Source organism: Alligator sinensis, unplaced genomic scaffold, assembly GCF_000455745.1.
Source record: "Alligator sinensis unplaced genomic scaffold, ASM45574v1 scaffold91_2, whole genome shotgun sequence".
In the NCBI taxonomy this organism is placed as follows: Eukaryota; Metazoa; Chordata; order Crocodylia; family Alligatoridae; genus Alligator; species Alligator sinensis.
The window spans coordinates 927,418-945,617 of NW_005842529.1; the positions used below are offsets into that span (position 1 = coordinate 927,418).

General features: G+C 45.9%; 1 protein-coding gene across 2 annotated transcripts in view; it reads left to right on the forward strand.

The window, feature by feature from the left end:
* Window positions 1–3,586: 3,586 nt before the first annotated feature.
* The window catches only part of CREBL2 (cAMP responsive element binding protein like 2), a 23,036-nt gene continuing 8,422 nt past the window's right edge, over window positions 3,587–18,200 (forward strand). Inside the window, exons 1-4 of one of the 2 annotated variants that reach the window (XM_025213448.1) lie at window positions 3,588–3,722; window positions 11,826–11,945; window positions 13,051–13,167; window positions 13,429–13,654. In XM_025213448.1, coding sequence (XP_025069233.1) covers window positions 13,643–13,654 — 12 coding nt within the window. In that variant the 5' untranslated portion in view covers window positions 3,588–3,722; window positions 11,826–11,945; window positions 13,051–13,167; window positions 13,429–13,642. Of the gene's footprint in view, window positions 3,723–11,825; window positions 11,946–13,050; window positions 13,168–13,428; window positions 13,655–18,200 lie in introns of both variants that reach the window. The other variant, XM_006031794.3, reaches the window with a different exon arrangement.

The window sequence follows — 18,200 nt, forward strand, 5'->3', positions numbered from 1 at the left end:
GCTGAACCCAACTCAATTACATACTTCAAAGTCTCTTTAGATCTGCTGTGAAATTTAGATCCCTGCTTTTCAGCATATTTTTTGAATAGGGGGCTGAAATAGCCTAACAATAATTATTGCATATGACATATGTGTCTCTGAGATTAATACAGACTAGAATTTATCTGCTATGAGTCACTATGGCTAGTCATAAAAACATCAGGGCGCCTCATACAACTGACATTCACAGTCAATATATAAGAATAATAATATTTCACAGATAAAAATCTTCCAAAAATATGTGAGCAAAAAAGCTAAGGTTGCTCAAATGTATTCCTATCAATGCAGTTGCAAGGGGCCATGCTTCTGAAGGGGTTAGCTATTTTACAGAGAGCAGAGTAAGGAGCATGTAGGGCGCTTATCAAAGGGAAATGAAACCTGCTGGTAACAGGTATAATGGCATTTATAGGTTGACATACTGTCTATGAACCTTCCCTCAGTCAAGCTGCGAGAGAGATGGCCTAAAGCTACCTATGCTGGCCTCCCTGCCGTCCAATCATTTCTCCATTCCTGGGGGAAATTCTAACTGGTTTATTCTCCAGCTTTCCAGCCCCGCAGCTCTGTCTGGGGTACCAAAAAAAGGTCTACCGTACTTTCATGCATATATCCCGCAGGGTATACACGATTTTACAAAAAAAAAAATGGATGGGTGTGGGCTATCGATGGACTTTTTTCCACGGGGGCTGGGGCCGGGGCCAGGGAGGGCTGTGCCGCTTCCCTGCTGGGCCCAGGCAGGCCCGGCTGTGCCGCTGCTGCTGCGGGGGCCGGGCCCAGGGTGGGCCGGGCTGCGCCACCTCCCCGTGTATACGCCACCGCAGGGAATACATGGATGCAGTGTATACATAGGCTAATTTACAAACATACAATTTTCCGTGGGTTATACATGGTTGCGGCTTGTACCCATGAGTGGGCTATATGCATGAAAATACAGTAATCCTGAGGTGGGCAAAATATGACCTACAGGCCGGATCTGGCCCACCAAAGGATTTTATCTGGTCTGCAGTGGGTCCCTTGGCCCCACCTGGCCCAGGCCCAGCTGGGCCGTGGTGCATGTGGCCAGTCCCGCTGCTCCCAGGCGGTCAGCAGGGCTGGGGCAGCATGGTAGCTGGGCTCTGCTTCCCAGCCACCCTGGTTACAGCAGCTGCTTTTGGCTGCCAGTGCCAGTGTTGCTGCTACCACTGGACCCAGTCCCACTGCCCAGGCACCCCAGCCTGTCCGCCCTCTGTCCAGCACTGGGGGCAGGTGGGCAGGGTCTTTATGGAGACTGACCCAGAACCCTTGTGGGCAGGGTGTGCTTGGCTGCACGGATGGGATAGGGCCACAAGCAGACAGGGAGTGGCATCTGGGAGCAAGACAGGCAGGGCTGGGATCATGGGGTGGTGACAGTGCTGGGCCAGGGCCCTGGGGCAGAGCCGCGATCTGCTGCCCGCATGTCCCTGCGATGGGTGTTGGTTCTGTGTGCAGGGGTGTGCTGGGAGACAACTGCAGCTCTGCCCTAAGCCCTGCGATCCTGGCCCCGGCCCCAGCTCCCACCCACCTCCTCTGCTCCCAGAGACTTTTCCCTGGCTGATTGTGGCCCCATCTCATCCACCCAGCCAAGTGTGCCCTGCTTGTGGGGTCCCAGGCCATGAGACTGAGGCTGGGATCACCAGCTGGTGACAGCATGGGGCCAGGGCCTGGGACAGCGCCACTGAGGGAGTTTTGGTGAGCTGTTGTGGGCTGGGCAGTGTGTGGAGGGTGCTGACCTGGCCTGCAACAGTTCACTCAAAGTCCCTAATTGGCCTTCCAGCCCAAATAATTGCCCACCCCTGGTCTAATCACTTTCTTCAAGGATGGGTGAGGGGGCAGAGGTATGAGCCAGGAAGACAACATGGTGAAGTAGCTGACCTGGCGGTCAAGTTCCCCTCTATATCTAGAGGTCCTTGTTCACCACATTGACCATTCTTGCCCCATTGAATTTCCTTACCTCAGGGGCAGATTGGGAAGGTGGAAAGACCATATGCAAAGCACCTTGCTTCTGACATCAGAAGAGAAACCCATACAAGCCTGTCTCCTATGAAGTAGGTCTGTGATTCAGGGGGCGAAATCCCCTGTGCAGAGCCTTAGCTCTAACAATGGCATATGATAAGCATTAAGTTGTAGGAAGTCATTATGAATACAGCCATGTGAAAAGTTCACAAATAGACCTTCAGAACCAGATGTAGTCTGTGGAATTCCAGTGCGTCAGAGCAGACTTGATTAACCGAGTCTGAAGCGTGGCAATTGTGCACTCCAGCAGCCTCCTGCGTCTTGTGTATCGGCATCCCCATACTTATGAATGGTGATGGGAGATGCTTGAACGAAAGTTCATCAAACGAGCTTTAGTTCAGGCACCTCTACTGCCATTTTTAAGTGCAGGGATGCTGATACAGGAGCTGCAGGAGGCTGCTGGAGTTGCTCTAATTAAAGTGCCACCCCCCCACCCCCAGAGCATGTGTAAAAGTGCTGATCAGGATAGTGCCTGGTGCTGTGGAAATGTGTGAGGCGAAGGAAAATGAACCAATTTGGAACATTTTTATTTTCCCTCCAGTTCAGGCAAAAAGTCCGGATTGCAAGGGCTCTTAGGCCACATCCCTATGAGCAGGGGCGTGCGGAAAAAAAGCAGCAGCACAAATTTCTGGCCTTGGTTTTTGCCCTGGTGCCCTACATGTGGGGTTAGTGCAGGGAAAGGTGCTCCACGTGGTCCTTATCCAGGGTTCAGGGCTGCAGTGGCAGCAGTCGGAGCACAGAGCCTGGCTGCCAGCTGGAGTGCAACTCTGGCCGGCCAGGCTCTAGCTTTGGGTGGCACATGCTGCGGCCACGTATAGTGCCCCCCCTTTATTTGATACCAGGATTTCCTAGCATCTTAAACCTGGCTCCATCCAGCAAATAGGCAGCGCATTGAACCAAATCACGTGTGCAGGGTGCATCCAAAGCCTTCCAGACACCGCAAAACACACCGGTGCGCTCGACCCCAGGGTGCAGCCCTGGGACTTGGGGCTGTCCCAGGAAATGTGAGGGGGCCCACGGCAACGCGTAGAGGCAGACAAGGTCCTTTGGGGAAACACGGTATTTTTTATTAGGCCAACTTAAATAGTTGGAAACAATTCCTCTTTGCAAGCTTTCGGGCACAAACACCCTTCTTCGCGCACAGGGAGAGGCGGCCCCTCGGGATGTTGCATTGACACCATCCCCGACAAGGACGCAGGGCAGGAAAGCAACAAGCTGCACCCCAGGAGCCACCCCCTGAACGACGGCCCGGCGGTGGCGGAGCGGCCCCGAGGTCTCGTCCAGGGACCAGAGAAGGCCCTGGCGACAGCCCCACCTCCGCACACCCCGTTGTGCCAGGTCTTCTGAGCCCAGCGGGGACCCGTAGCCAGTCCGAACTTGTCCTCGCGGGCGAAGAAGGAACCTCGTTCTGATCCGGTAGTTCTCTGGTGTCTTCTCGCGAGGCTTCGGAGGGCAGCGGGACTATTCTTCCCCGCTCTTCGCCCCCGCAGCCTCCTGTCGCCACGACACCCTGCGGCGTCGCCACTCTGACGTCACATCGGCGCCTCGCGGGCTGTAAGCCCAAGCCAGGCTGGGCCAGGCGGCCCGGGCCCGGCGGGGGCGCTCGGTCGGCGGCGTTGCCTGGGGCTCGGGCCGGCTGCATGGACGACAGCAAGGTGAGCGGGGTCCGCGCCGACCCGGGCGCAGGCGGAAGAGCCAGTCTGCTCTGGCCGCAGACAGCCGTGAGCAGACACTGGTGCAGCGCCGCAGGCAGCTTCAAAGCCGGCGAGCGGGGGCACGGGGAGTGAGGCGCGCAGCTGTTATGCAAAAGATGCGCGAGATCATCCCCTCCCCAGAAATACACAGTAACTTTGTGGCTGGTTCCCATTGCGCCTTGAATGAAACGTGTGGCTGGGCTGAGGGGCAGAGCATGGGAGTGGAGGGCTGTGGTGCGCCCCGAGGCTGGGAGCTCTGGTTTGCAAGCAGCCTGCAGGCCTGGACTCCCATGCTTGCAACTTACTGGTGAAGTGGGAGCCTGGGATCGTGATCCTAGGCTCCCCCTGCGCCAACAATATAGCCAGGTTGGAATCTGATCCCTGTTGGTCTGGGGTAGCCGTGTAACTCGGACTGCTTTGTGAAAATCATTCTGACTTACAGCTGGGAGCCACACTTCTGTCCGCACCCCCAGATCCTTTTCCACAGTGCTGCCATCCAGTTGGCTGTCCCCCATTTTGAATGTGCATCTGATTATTCTTCCCAAGGCACAGCACTTTGTGTTATTGCTGTTGGATTTCAGCCTGTTCGCTCCAGCCCAGCTTTGCAACCATCAAAATCCTTCTGAATTGCTCTCTTGTCTTCCAGGGTGTTTGTGGTTTTCTCTTGTTTAGTGTCACCTGCAGATTTGCTCAAGAAGCTCTTTATTCCAGTATCTACATCATTAATAAACATGTTGAACAGCACTGGGCCTAGGACAAACCCCTGTGGGGCTCCACTTGAAACCTCCTGCCATTCTGACATGGGTCCATTAATAATTAATTACCTTTTGCTTGTGGATATTGAACCAGTTGTCTGCCTACCTTATGATAGTTTTGTCCAGCCCACATTTTTCCAATTTGTTTGTGAGAGGGTCATAAGACTTTGTGAAGGCTCCAAAGCTTTGCTGAAGTCTATATACACTATATTAATTTCATTCCCTTAATCCACCCAAGTAGTTACGTGGTCAAAGAAAGAAATCAACTTTGATGTGAATGACATGTGAAGAGAAGGCTGAGACGGGATTTAATAGCAGCTTTCAACTATCTGAAGGGCACTTTGAAAGAGGATGGAGTTGGACTGTTCTCAGTGGTGGCAGATGACAGAACAAGGAGCAATGACCTCAAGTTGCAGCAAGGGAAATTTAGGTCCTCTTTTTTGGCCTTGTTTAAAGAGAGGCACTATGTTGGCTCTTTACATCTGATAACTTGCTTGTCTCCCAAAACTTCTTAAATAATATTGCCAAGGGCTCCAGAATCTCCTCTGCCAGGTTGGCATTTGCTGTCACTGGTGCAGGATGCTGCAGGGCATACCCTGTCCAAGAAAAGCGGGTTTCTATGCAGTTCTCTGTGACTGTTTGAACCAAGGGTGGCCAGCCTGCAGCATGGGTGCCACAGTTGGCACAGGCAGTCTCTGTTTGTGGCATGCAGCAGATAGGACAGGGAACAGAAAGTGGAGCAGCAGATCAGGCAGGGGAATGGGATCAGAGTGGCACTTGGGGAGGGTGCAGGACTTAATTTGTGGAGTGCTTACCAAAAAGCTGGACTGCCACTGGCTTAAAACATTTTTACTAACTGTTGAAGATGGGGTAAAATGGCCACCAGATGTCCAAAACACAGACTCAGTGTGTCCCAAACCTTGTGTAGGTATGCAAAGTGTATGCATGCAACATATAACAGCCCAGGAATTACCAGGAGGGTTTAACATGTTTGATAAAAATTCTGTCTAGCCATCTTTTGTAAATGGCTTATGCTATGGATGTTAAAGAAAGGGTTTTGTTGTCTTTACCTTTAGGGTCTTCTGGTAGCTATGTGTGTGGGGGAAGCATGTACTTCTTTTCTGCAAGTATCAATATACCTGCAGTGTGCTGCTTTGCACAACTATGCCAGTGCATTATGGTATTTTTAGCTTCATTTTAACCTGCAGATATAGATCACTAATATCAGGCTGAAGATATGAATGGTCTTATTTAGTATAATAAAATCCTGTGCTCCCATAATAATCTGTAAATAATGAAATTAAAGCAGAGGCAAAGTATAATGTGTAAAGAATGTAAACTATGAGCTAAAAGTAAAGTCCAGTTCTTGTAGTGCAGGGGCGGGCAATTATTTTGGGCAGAGGGCTGCTTACTGAGTTTTGGCAAGCCATCGAGGGCTGCATGATAGGCAGCCCAGGGCAGATAAATATTTATTTTCTAATTTTTTTTAGGGGCCCCTTGGGCCAGATAGAATGGCCTGGTGGGCTGCATCCGGCCCCTGGGCCACATTTTGCCCACCCCTGTTGTAGTGGCTACTGTACTGCTGAAATTATGTGGAATGTATTCCTGCTTTTTGCTGTGTATTTTTTAAGAGTACTGTAATAACATCTACAGACCAGATCTCCAGGGCTAATTGTGGAGAGCCCGAGTGCTGCAGAAACAGTGGCTTCGAATATGTCCTGCCCTTGCTGTGTGTCAAACCAGACATGGAGAGTAAGTTCTAGCAGCTGGAAAATAGTTTAGTTTTCTATTAGTTCTTGGATCCTCATCTGAAACTTAGAACAGGTACTAGTGTTTGGATTCAGAGAAGCATTGGTTGTGGTAATGTTTTTATGCCAGTGGGTGCTTGTACTTCAGGAACTGGTCTGAGATCATAAAATTATGGGGCTGGAAAGGACCTCAGGCCCAGTGACATGCTTCACATGGATTACCAGACAGCTGTCAGAAATTGTGATCCTGGGCTGGCTAGGTTACTTAAAACTAGTAATATGATGTGTGGTTTTACTTTATATGTTAGGTATCCTAAAGTCTTCCAGGGCTCCGAGTTGTTTTTTTTTTTTAATTGGAGGACGATCGTGCCATTTGCATTCATTGGTTTTCTTTGTGTTAAAATAAAAACCTGTCAAATGCAGTCTAAAACATGTCTTTGTATTCCAAGATAGATTTGTTGAGCTATCAGCATAAACCTGGCATTTGAGAGAGGAGATCTCGTTAAACTTTTGCCAGGTCAGCACACATGGTATATGATTCTGTTAGATCCTGATTCTGAAAGCTTTTCTGTAGGGTGGATAGTCATTGAGATCACACAACTCTGTATGGTTGCAAGGGTCTTAGTATGTAAAAGAGTCATGTGGGATTAGAGCCATAATTTTGAGGGTTTGGGGGATCTTGTGTCTGGTGTTATGTGAGGCAAAATGCCTCCTGAACTAAATTTTTTTTCCTCAATCAGATTTCCTTTTTTCTGCCATGTAACTTGCTTACAAAAGGGTTTGAAGAATATCCACATTATGGGCATAATTTAAACTTTATTTGTATTTTTGTGCAATGTCAAGATGTGACAGGCAAAAATATGTTAATTTGGTTTTTTGGTAAGGATTCTGTCCATGTTTCCTAACTCTTCACAAGCAATAAATATATTTTGGATACCATCAGCTAGAACTGTTTCTCTGGAAAGAATATATACTCAGAATGGAGGAAGGTAAACATGTGGTAGCTCCCCTACCTTATCCTACTGCCAAACTGAAACAAATTTTCGTAGTGTTACTTTTTTGTGTAAGCATTGCTATAACGGCTAAGGAATGTTGAGCAATTTTAAATGGGAGGCAGTATCCCTTAGATTTACCAAATTTTCACATTCAACAACAATACTATGTACCTGCAATAGATGCCTCATTTCTCAGCTCTTATAATCCTGAGGTATTGTGCACCTGCAGCCTTCATTGAACAGAACTAGATACTAGATCATGCTCCTTGGGAAGGTTTCATTGCCTATAATTATCTTATAGGCCTTTGGCACAAATTCTTCACACTACAGGTTGGACAAAGCTATTTGTGTCTGACTTCTTTACATTCCATCTTTGGGGGGAATCTTCCCATACTGTGTAGTGAGAAATTGCTTTGTCACTGTGGAACACATTAACTCATTGCATAGGGTCTGGAGTTTTGATGTGGTTCAAGGTCAGCATTGTTTGATCCCTGTAATATTCTAAAAGTTCCAGTGACTCATGTTTTCCGACTTACTATTGGGGTTGGCCTAAATGATATGAGAGTTTGCTTCCTGCCTTATCTGAAGTGCGAACAAGAATGACTGCGGAAGAAATTTTCCTATGACAGTGGACATGATAAAGTTGCCTTAGCATAGGTTAGTCATATTATAGCTTCATCTACCAGAGTTCAGTCACTCTGTTTTTATAAATGTTGTTTTCAGCAATATGATGGTACAAAGTCTGGATGGGCTCAAAGTCTGGAATATTTTTTTTCTGTGCTCCCAACTTACATCTCTATCTCTCTTTTTTTTTTTTTTCTTTTTTTTTTTCATTCATTGAAAAAATCAAAACCAATCAAACTATAAGATGTATTTGGGGATTAAACTTAGTTATATGTATGATTTTAAACAGGAAACTGGAAGTATTTGAAGAAAAGAGGGATATAAGCTAAACATCGTGTCTGGAACACTTGTGTTCTTTAGTCTCCTCCTTGAATTTGAGAGTACCTATTCTGTTTATAGTGTACAGGTCTTACCAATACAGTCTTAAAGAAGTCCTTTCTGCTGTATATATTTGTCTATGCATGTGTGCATACATACATACTAGATCTTGTAGTGTTGCTGTTCAGGTAATGAACCATTGGCTGCTACCCTTGAACCCCATATGTGGGGAGCCAGAGGAAAAGCAAGGGCAACATTGGACCCCTGCTAAACCAGATGGGACAATTGACAACTGATGCCCATGAAAAAGCAAACTTGCTAAATGGGTACTTTGCATCAGTTTTTCACCAGTCCCATGGGACGCCCCTGCCCACTGAGGGGGGAGGCATGGGTGAGGGAGATTCCTTATCCTCCATTGAAGCTAACCTTGTGAAGGAACACCTTGACAGGCTGGATACCTTCAAGTCAGTTGGCCCTGATGGTTTACACCCCAAGGTACTCAAGGAGCTGGTAAGCATCGTAGCTCAGCCCCTGGCACGGATCTTTGAGAACTCCTGGTGCTGTGGTGAAGTGCCCGAAGATTGGAAGAAGGCCAATGTGGTGCCTATATTCAAGAAAGGGAGGAAAGTGGATCCGGCAAACTACAGGTCCATCAGCCTGACCTCTATCCTGGGGAAGGTCTTGGAAAAGATTATCAGAGAGGCAATCCTTAACAGACTAGCTGACGGCAATATCCTGAGGGATAGCGAGCATTGGTTTGTTGCGGGTAGGTCTTTCTTGGCCAATCTCATTTCCTTTTAAGACCAGGTGACCCACCACCTGGAAAAGGGGGAAGAGATTGATGTCCTGCATGTTGACTTTAAAAAAGCCTTTGATCTGGTATCCCATGATCACCTCTTGGCAAAACTGGCTAACTGTGGCCTCGACCTCACCACAATCTGCTGGCTGGGGAATTGGCTCCATGGTAGTACCCAGAGGGTGGTGGTTGATGGTACTAATCATGGTGGTGCGCTGTGACCAGTGGGGTCCCTCAAGGTTCTGTCATAGGGCCTATACTTTTTAACATCTTCATCAATGATGTAGATTTTGGTGTTGGAAGTGGGCTGGCCAAGTTCGCTGATGACTCCAAACTCTGGGGTAAAGCATCCACGCCTGAGGACAGGAGGGTGATCCAGGCAGATCTTGACAGGCTCATGAAATGGGCGGATGAGAACCTGATGGTGTTTAACACCGAAAAATGCAAGGTTCTCCACCTTGGGAGGAAAAACCTGCAGGATGCGTATAGGCTTGGCAGTGCTACACTGGTTAGTACTACAGATGAAAGGGGTTTGGGGGTCATGATTGACCACAAAATGAACATGAGCCTTCAACGTGATGCTGTGGCTAGTAAAGCGAGCAAAATGCTGGCCTGTAGCATAAGGTCATATATAGATACGATCTTTATATCTATATATGATAGATCTATATATGATAGATGCTTCTCAAGCAAATCCTGGGATGTCATTCTCCCGCTGTACTCGGCCTTGGTGAGGCTGCAGCTGGAGTACTGCATCCAGTTTTGGACTCCACAGGTCAAACAGGATGTGGAGAAGCTTGAGAGAGTTCGGAGGAGAGCCATGCGCCTGATCAGAGGTCAGGAAAACGGACCTTATGATAAGAGGCTGAGAGCTATGGGACTCTTTAGCCTGGAAAAGCGCAGGCTCAGGGGCAATCTGGTGGCCATCTATAAGTTTATCAGGGGTGTTCACCAGTATCTGGGGGAATGTCTGTTCACCAGAGCGCCCCAAGGGATGACAAGATCAAGCAGTCACAAACTCCTCCATGACTGTTTCATGCTGGACATAAGGTAGAACTTCTTTACTGTCCGAACCCCCAAGGTTTGGAATAGACTGCTGCTGCACCCACTTTGAACGCCTTCAAGAGACATTTGGATGTTTATCTTGCTGGGATCCTATGATCCCTGATGACTTCCTGCCCCTGGGGTAGGGGGCTGGACTTGATCCTTCGGGGTCCCTTCCAGCCCAAATGTCTATGAAATCTATATATCTGATGGTGGCCTGTAAGCCCAGACATTGTAAAAAGGGTCTGTGTGCATGTGATCTCACAATTTTTGTCTTAAGTAGCATAATGCATGATAAAGATCATAAGGCCAACTTCAGTGTAAATCAGCAGGAGGGTCTCTCAGTCTGGATGATTGTATTTACTGGAATCCAAGTTGAATCTTCCCTCCTTGCCCATTCAACATAAGAGAAAAACCTTCTGTTGTATATGAGTACCAGCCTGGGACAGGTGACTTCTATTGGTCTGGGACTGGGGCTGGAGATGCAGCTGCTGCTGCCACTGCTGGAATCAGCAGCAGCACTTTGGAAAGGCAGCTGTAGCTTGGCCCAGTTTCATCTAATGTTAAAGCCTCTTGTCTTTTGAAGCAGGGCTTCACTGACCCCAGATAGGGCTACTAGCTTTAGAGAGGCTGTTCAAGTGAACTCTATTTATACGACTGGAACTCTGCCTAATACAGCTGTTTCTACAGCAGTTATTTAAACCTTATCTTTTAGGATATAAAAGTAGGCCAGTGTAGATGAGTGAAGCTACATAAGAAATAATTAGCTAGTGAACTGCAGCTCTATACGTCCAACCATTGTCCTTTATAGGAATGAGAACCTGTAATACATTACAAACTACAGCACTCTGCCTGTATGTGTGCAGACTTTCTTTCCATGAGGTGTGTAGCGCAGATAAAGCTATAGATATCAGGTTCATTTGGCAATCAGAACATTGCCTGATGTACAATGGAGAGTTGATCCTCCTAGCCTAGTGATTTTTTTTTTTTATTTTTATTTTTTTTTTCAACCAGCATGCTGTGAGATCTTTTTAAGGGTGCCTTGCAAGGCTGCTTAATAGCACTGGTAGGTGTGCAAACATGTACCTGCATAATTCGCAAGATAAACCCAGAGATTTCAAATACGAATCCATAGTTTAAAAACATTTTGAAATGTTATAGTCTTTTGCAACAGAATTGCTCTGTTGATTTTCATTTCTGTAGTCAAAATGAGTGAAAGCTAGGAGTTGGCATTTTTTGAGGGGTGCCTTGAGTCTCAGAAAGTTGGGAATCACTGTCTTAGCCTATCTCACAAGCTGTCAGTGCTATGCTATCAGCAGCTGTGAAACTGACTTTGTACTGTCGATTTCAAGGCTGCTATTAGAAGGATAAAGCATGCTGTGTAACAAAGTAATGAGCTTTAATACCATGTGAGCAGCCAAGAGCAGGCTGTTCCCATACAGATTAGCTGGCACAATTAATTTGGCTTAAGTGATGCCTTTACTAAAGTAATCAATAGGATTTGGCAAATGGCTAGTCAATTTGTCTTTCTTAATGGCTGCCTGTGTTACCTGCATACTTCTTAGGTGGCTTAATATTGTATTTGTACACTTCCCTTCTCCCATTATAAAGGCTATAATTCTAGAATATGTAGAGATCTTCAGTGTGCAAAATTCTTTTCTATCAGTTTATCCTTAGAAGCTGATGTTGGCTGAAGTAGCATTTACTTAGTGTTAATAATGAATGAACCAAGGTTTGCTGAAAAATGTTGGGCTGATGGCTCTAGACCAGTATTTCTCAACCAGGGTGCTGCCCAGTCCTTTGAAGGGTGCCATGAAGCGTGAGAAGATAAGCAGATAAATGCAGCCTTAAGTTTGTCCTTGCCTGGCTGATTCTTCACCCAGCACTCCCAGGCCCCTCTGCAAGTAAGTAAGCACTGTAATAATATACATTATTTTTTAAAAATTGGGTGCCACTCAGTTCACAGAAGTTCTGGAAGGGTGCCTCATCCAGTGAGTGATGCCTCGAGTCTAAAAAGATTGAGAACCACTGCTCAAGGCAGTAGAATCCTGTATTAACTTATAGTGCTAGTACAGTACATGCTGATTATATTAGTAGTGCTGTTGTTCTCATGCTATCCTGCCAGTGTGGTTCAAACTGGCTTCCCCACCAGTACTTGCATTCCCTATGTCATATTGATTTATCTTTCCAAGGAGGAATCTGTGGATGACTCACTCTGACTATACTTCTCCAAGGATCTTCCCTATTACCCTTTCATCCTTCTCCTCTCCCTCTCTCCTCCCCTACCACTTAACTCCCCAGAAGGCCGATTTTCTGTTTCCATGGCTTTCCTAGGCCAGGTAGCTCTGCATGTGAACCTGGATAGCTTGCATGAGGAGGACTGATGTTATGATCTTGGAACTGTTCTGGAAGAGATCATAGGAAAGCAGAGCTGAAATAGACCTCACAAGGTCATTTAGTCTAGCCCTTGCTCAAGGTAAGATCAATCCTGACCCTACCATTCCAGTCAAGTATCTGTAGAACCTGCTCTTGAAAACTTCTAAGGATGAAAAGTCCACATTTTCTCTAGGTAGCCTGTTCCAGTTCTTGACTACCTTCATAGTCAGAAACTTCCTCCTAATTTTTAACCTAAATTTCTCCCACTGAAGCTTGAGGCCATTGCTCCTAGTCGTGTCTTCTGTGGCTATGGAGAGAAGTCCATCTCCATCCTCTCTGTACTCTCATCAGGTTTTTGAAGACCATCGTTAAATCTCCACTGTCTTCTCTTCTTTAGACTAAATAACCCTAGCCTTTTCAGCCTTTCCTCAAGGTTTGCTTACCAGACCCCTAATCATTTTTTGCTTTCCATTGGATTATTTCCAAACTACACATCCTTCTTAAGGCCACAGACTGGACACAGTACTCGAGGTGAGGCCTCAGTAGTCCTGAATAGAGCATAAGAATTGCATCCCTGTTGATATGACCTAATAAGCTGTTGGTTTTGTGTTTGTTTTTGTTTTTTTGTTGTAGCAAGAGCATGCTGTTGCCTCATTCAGCTTAAGGTTGAAAACCACTGCAGCAGACCATTTTTCATTTGTGGACCCCTAAAAATTTCAAATGGAGGCGTGGACCCCGTCCATTGTAACTGTGGGTATTCACATACTTTTGATTATAGTCATCTTTCGCAGACCACTTAGACATAGTCTGCAGAGCCCCAGGGGTCCATGGACCACAGTTTGAAAACCACTGGTCTACTGTAACCACTCCAGGTCCTTCTCTGCAGCTCACCCAGGCATTCCTCAGCCTGGATTTGTGCATGTAGTTATTTTGCCGCAAGTGCAGGACTTTGCACTTGTCCTTGTCAAATGTCATCTGATTAATTGCAAACCATTTTCCCAATCTGCCCAGGTCGTTCAGGATCCTAGCCCTATCTTCAAGCATCTGTAACTACACCTGACTTGGTGTCATCTGCAAATTTGCTAAGCATTCACTTGATCCCATTATCCAGATCATTGATGAAGATGATAAACAGTACCAGACTTGGGACAGACCCCTGGAGAACCCCATTTCATACTTCCTCTCAACTACACATTGAGTCATTGATGACTGCTTGTTGAATATAATGATCCAACCAGTTATGTATTCATCTTACAGTACTTTTCTCTAGTCTATATTTCCTTAGCTTGTGAGTGAGACTGTTGTGAGATAGTGTAAGAGTGGTGTAGTAGCTGTGATGGTCCAGAAACTGTGAGGGGCAAGGGTTTCTTAGGATAATATTTTTTATTGGACCAGCTATGTAATTGAAGTAAAGTTAGACAAGCTTTCAAAAGGAAGACATTCTTCATCAGGTCCCTAATTATAGGAAGGTAGGCAAGTTAAGCACAGCATAGGGGAGGGGCTGAGAGAAATTTTCAGGTGTAGCAGACATGCAGTTAGCATCCATTGAGCCTAACAAGAAGCCACAATTTCCTTGCTTTCTGAAATCTGCAGAAGAGCTAGCTGAAATGAACACTTTTGGATTTCTGGCAAACAAACGTCATTTTATTGTTAATATTTATAATGAGTAGCAATTAATATTCTTGGGGGGGGGTGGTATCTTGATTATATGCGAGCATTTGAGATGGAAAAAGCATGGGTGCTGACTAGTAATAAATAACTCCTGTAATTATGTGAACTTTTTTTTGTGAATACAGAAAGAATCCAGGAGTTACATTTTTGTCTCATCCATTCCTGATGCTTCAGCTTGAGCACTGCTTTATGTCTTTCTCTGCTGTCATGTCAGCATAGCAACCAAATAAACAAACAGGACTAGAAGTCAAGGAGGAGTCAGTGGAAAATGATTTAACCAAGACTTTTTTTCCACCCATGTTTCTCAAGGTTGCAGTAGGGAACTTGGGGCTTCTTAGTATTTCTATGAAAAATTGGTATGGTAGCAGGCTGTTAAATCACCCCTTAAACTGGCTATGCAGTGGGATGCTGAACCATGTGAGAGCTTATGTTTCCAGACCTGCCGGGACCTCAAGAGTCCTCCTATGCAGAGATCAGAGTATTGTGGTATTGATGTTGCTTCTCTGTATTCCTACAAGCCTTGTACCTAACTCATAGTCTCCTAAATGACACAAACCTTTGCTGCTTCTGTTTGCAAACAGACGACTTCAGCAGTCCTGCATGCAGTCAGGTTTTGGAAGGCAAGCAGGTAGTAGGCCCTAATTCAAAAAGTACCATATTTACTCACATAGTAAGACCCTGATTATAAGATGCCCCCCCAAATAATTAGATTTTGTATATGGAAAATGTATAACTTTGTTACAATTTCCAGGTATTGAATCTAATTATTGGAGGTTTGCCTTGAATTTGTCCCCTTATCACTGCTACAGCAAGGGGAAAAAAGATCTGGGTTATCAGGTAGCTCTTTGCTTCCTCACAACTTTTTCCCCTGGTAGCCCCTTTCCCCACCCCTTACTGTCAGACCGTGGTCTCCATGAGCATGGTATAATTTGATACAGTACCCATAGATTTAGTCCAGCCAGAATTAATTAATACATGTTCTCTTCTTTTAGAACTGCTGCACGTTTTTGCACAGATGTTTCATAAATGCAATTTTGAACAGTACCGTGGCACCTACTTATCTAGTATAAACTATGCATGGAATGAGTTAAAAGCCAAAAGGCTCATGATTTACCACAATTCACTGGGCTGTGCCACAGCAGTCAACAGCATTTCAAGCCATGGTGAGCTACAGCTTTGCATACAGTTCATCCAGAGTCCCTCTGTCACTCTCTCTCTGCCTGGTGCATATGTTTGATGTGCACCTCCATGGGGGACCCCACAGCTCAGCATTACTAGGTATGTTTGTCTACTCCAGATTACTCCCCCCCACTGGGTGTTCTTGTCACAAGTCCTGGGATGTTCCAAAAACCTGTGCAGATGAGGTGCAGGGCACTCTGCTTCACCTTGCAGAGGGCTGGCGCCACACTTAGGTGCCAGGCTGAGAGAGGTTGCAACAGAGGTTCTGGGTAAACTGTATGCAATGTCGTGGCTCACCATGGCTTGAAAAAGCGTCGACTGTGAGGGGGATTGCACTTAATGGGCACTGGCACATGTCTTATTCAGATGAGTGGTACTAACCTATTCTTGTGGTAGGTTCATATCAGCATTTTTGGCACCACGGAGGGTGTTGGAGTTTGTTGTGGCCTTTCTCAGTGCCAGCTTGGTATTGCAGTACCTCTAGGCTTGATGCTTGTTCAACTGCCTTTTCTGAGGAGACTGGTTCAGATGATGGGTAAAAAAGGATAATATGCTGTGAGTGCTTGGGGTGTCTCCCTTTAAGACCGTGCATATTTAGAACTCCTTAATATAAAGTGTTACACAGGCAGTCCGAGTGGAATAAGCACCAAGTCTCAGTTGCTACTGGGAACCAAAGTATTACTTTTGCTTAGAAAACAGCCAGTTGTTGTACATGTGGTTTGTTGAAACCAGCCAATTGTTATAAAAGTGTTGCAAAACTTGATACATATTGGCTTAAACAAACCTCCGCTATAGCATACTTAGATGAGTGGAACTACACCATGCATTAATTTTGTTTCATAGGAATAGTAGAGGGAATTGATAAATCAAATGAGATTCTTTCCACAGCTCACACTTGACAAAGGGCTTGAATTTTCTCTTGGTCTTATGACTGTCACATTTGTTTCAATCAGTAGAAGTCCATGAAATAATCTGTGTTCCACTGCTTGCTTGGGGCAGGCAGCAACTCCTGAATAAATTAAAAGAGGCAATATACAAGGCGGTAGGATTATGTTGCCGTGTGATTGATGACTCACTCCACTATGGAGAGAATGGCTTCCATTGTGTAACCCATTTTTCATTACAGAACATGAATTCACTATGTGATTGTTTTTACTGTGTGACAGTACAAAATAAACTTGCTTTGATAATCCCAGAAATCCTGCCCTCTACAATGTTAGCATTGTGTAATAGCCTCATTAGTTTTATGGACAGTAACATTTGAACAGTTGCCTATAAGGAAAGTACAGCCTGAACATAAAGTTGCTACATCCTAAATTCATTGGAAGTGACTGTTAGTGCCGTGTTGACCAAGCAGTATGATTAGACCCTCAAATGAGTTTCTCTTCCATTAGTAAAGCATATGTCTGACACAAGACTTGGGGGGTACCCTTAGCCGATGACCTGTGTAATAATGTTGACATGAAGCATGAAAGACTTTAATATGCCGTTTCTTTGTGTTAAAAACAAGGAGATGCCACATATAAGTGTGGAAATGATTCCTTTGCACTGCTGTGTTTGAAGTTGTAGCTCTAATATGGAGTACGTTAAAGCCAATTGTCCAGCTTCAGTGTAGGGAGCTGTGGATTTTACACAGACTATTCATTCAGATTTTAAGGAGGCAACCATGCTGGGACATAAGGGATTGGAATTCAGAGGAAGGGGAAATGCAACAAAATCCATAGTTAAAGTATCAAAGATTCTAGTTCCCTTTGAAATAAGTTAGCACTGGGTGGACATGACTGAGATGATAGATTGCAAAAGTTTGAATAAGTTGAATAAGTGTGAGGTTTTAGAATAGGATTCCTGAAACTATGATTCCAAGTCACAGGGTCAACTTCTTTCTTCTTTTGTCTCCCCCCCCCCCCCCCCCAAAAAAAAAAAAAAAACAAACAAAAAAACCCAGAATGTCACATCTTGCTGCTTTTCATGCTTTTTTTTCAGGTGAAATCTGAAATTCTTCCTCCTTTGCACAGGCCTCCGAGACTCTGGCATATATTTTTTGAAAAAGTAAAGATTTTTTGTTTCCTGGTATTTACATTTTCTCTTTCAGATTTTGTGCAGAGTAACTGTTATTACTCAATAGACCATCTCTGAAGTGTACTGCATTATTTATTTATTTGTATTGTAGTACAGGCAGCTCTCAGACTTACGACACAATTGGTTCCTGAAAACCGTATCTTAAGTTGAAACTTTGCAACTTGGAATCAATTTTCCCTTAGGAAACAGTGTTATAAATGGGGGAATGGTTCCTGAACCAAGGCCTGATACCCTATTTTCACCCAAAATAACCCAGAATTTTGTAAAGTACTCAATCAATTATATAAAATAAATAAGTGTAGCTATATTACTTGTCTATATGTATGTATTTATATTGTAAATATACCACATCTGGGGGTCACACATCCCCCCCTCCCTTCCCCCTATGCCCTCCTGGACAAGTGGTGGAAGCTGCTGGACAGGCCGTAGCTTCTCCTGCGGCCGCCCAGCTCAGCCCCGGCACTACCTGCCTCACCTCAACGCGAGCAGCTGGGGGATCAGCCAGATGAGCTGTGGCTTCTCCTGTGGCCGCCCGGAGCAGCCCCGGAGCTGCCTGCCTTGTCCCGGTGGGGGCAGCCAGGGGAGCAGCCGGGCAAGCTGCAGCTTCTCCCGCGGTCGTCCAGCACAGCCCTGGCACTGCCTGCCTCGCCCCAGCTGGGCCAGCCGGTGGAGGAAGCAGATGAGCTGCAGCTTCTCCTGTAGTCGTCCGGCACAGCCCTGGCACTGTCTGCTTTGCCCCAGCAGGGCCAGCCGGGGGAGCAGCTGGACAAGCTGCGGCTTCTCCTGGCACCCATAGCCCTCTCTCCTAGAGCCCAGGTGCAGCCTCAGCTGGGCAGCATTTCTCCTCCCCCCCC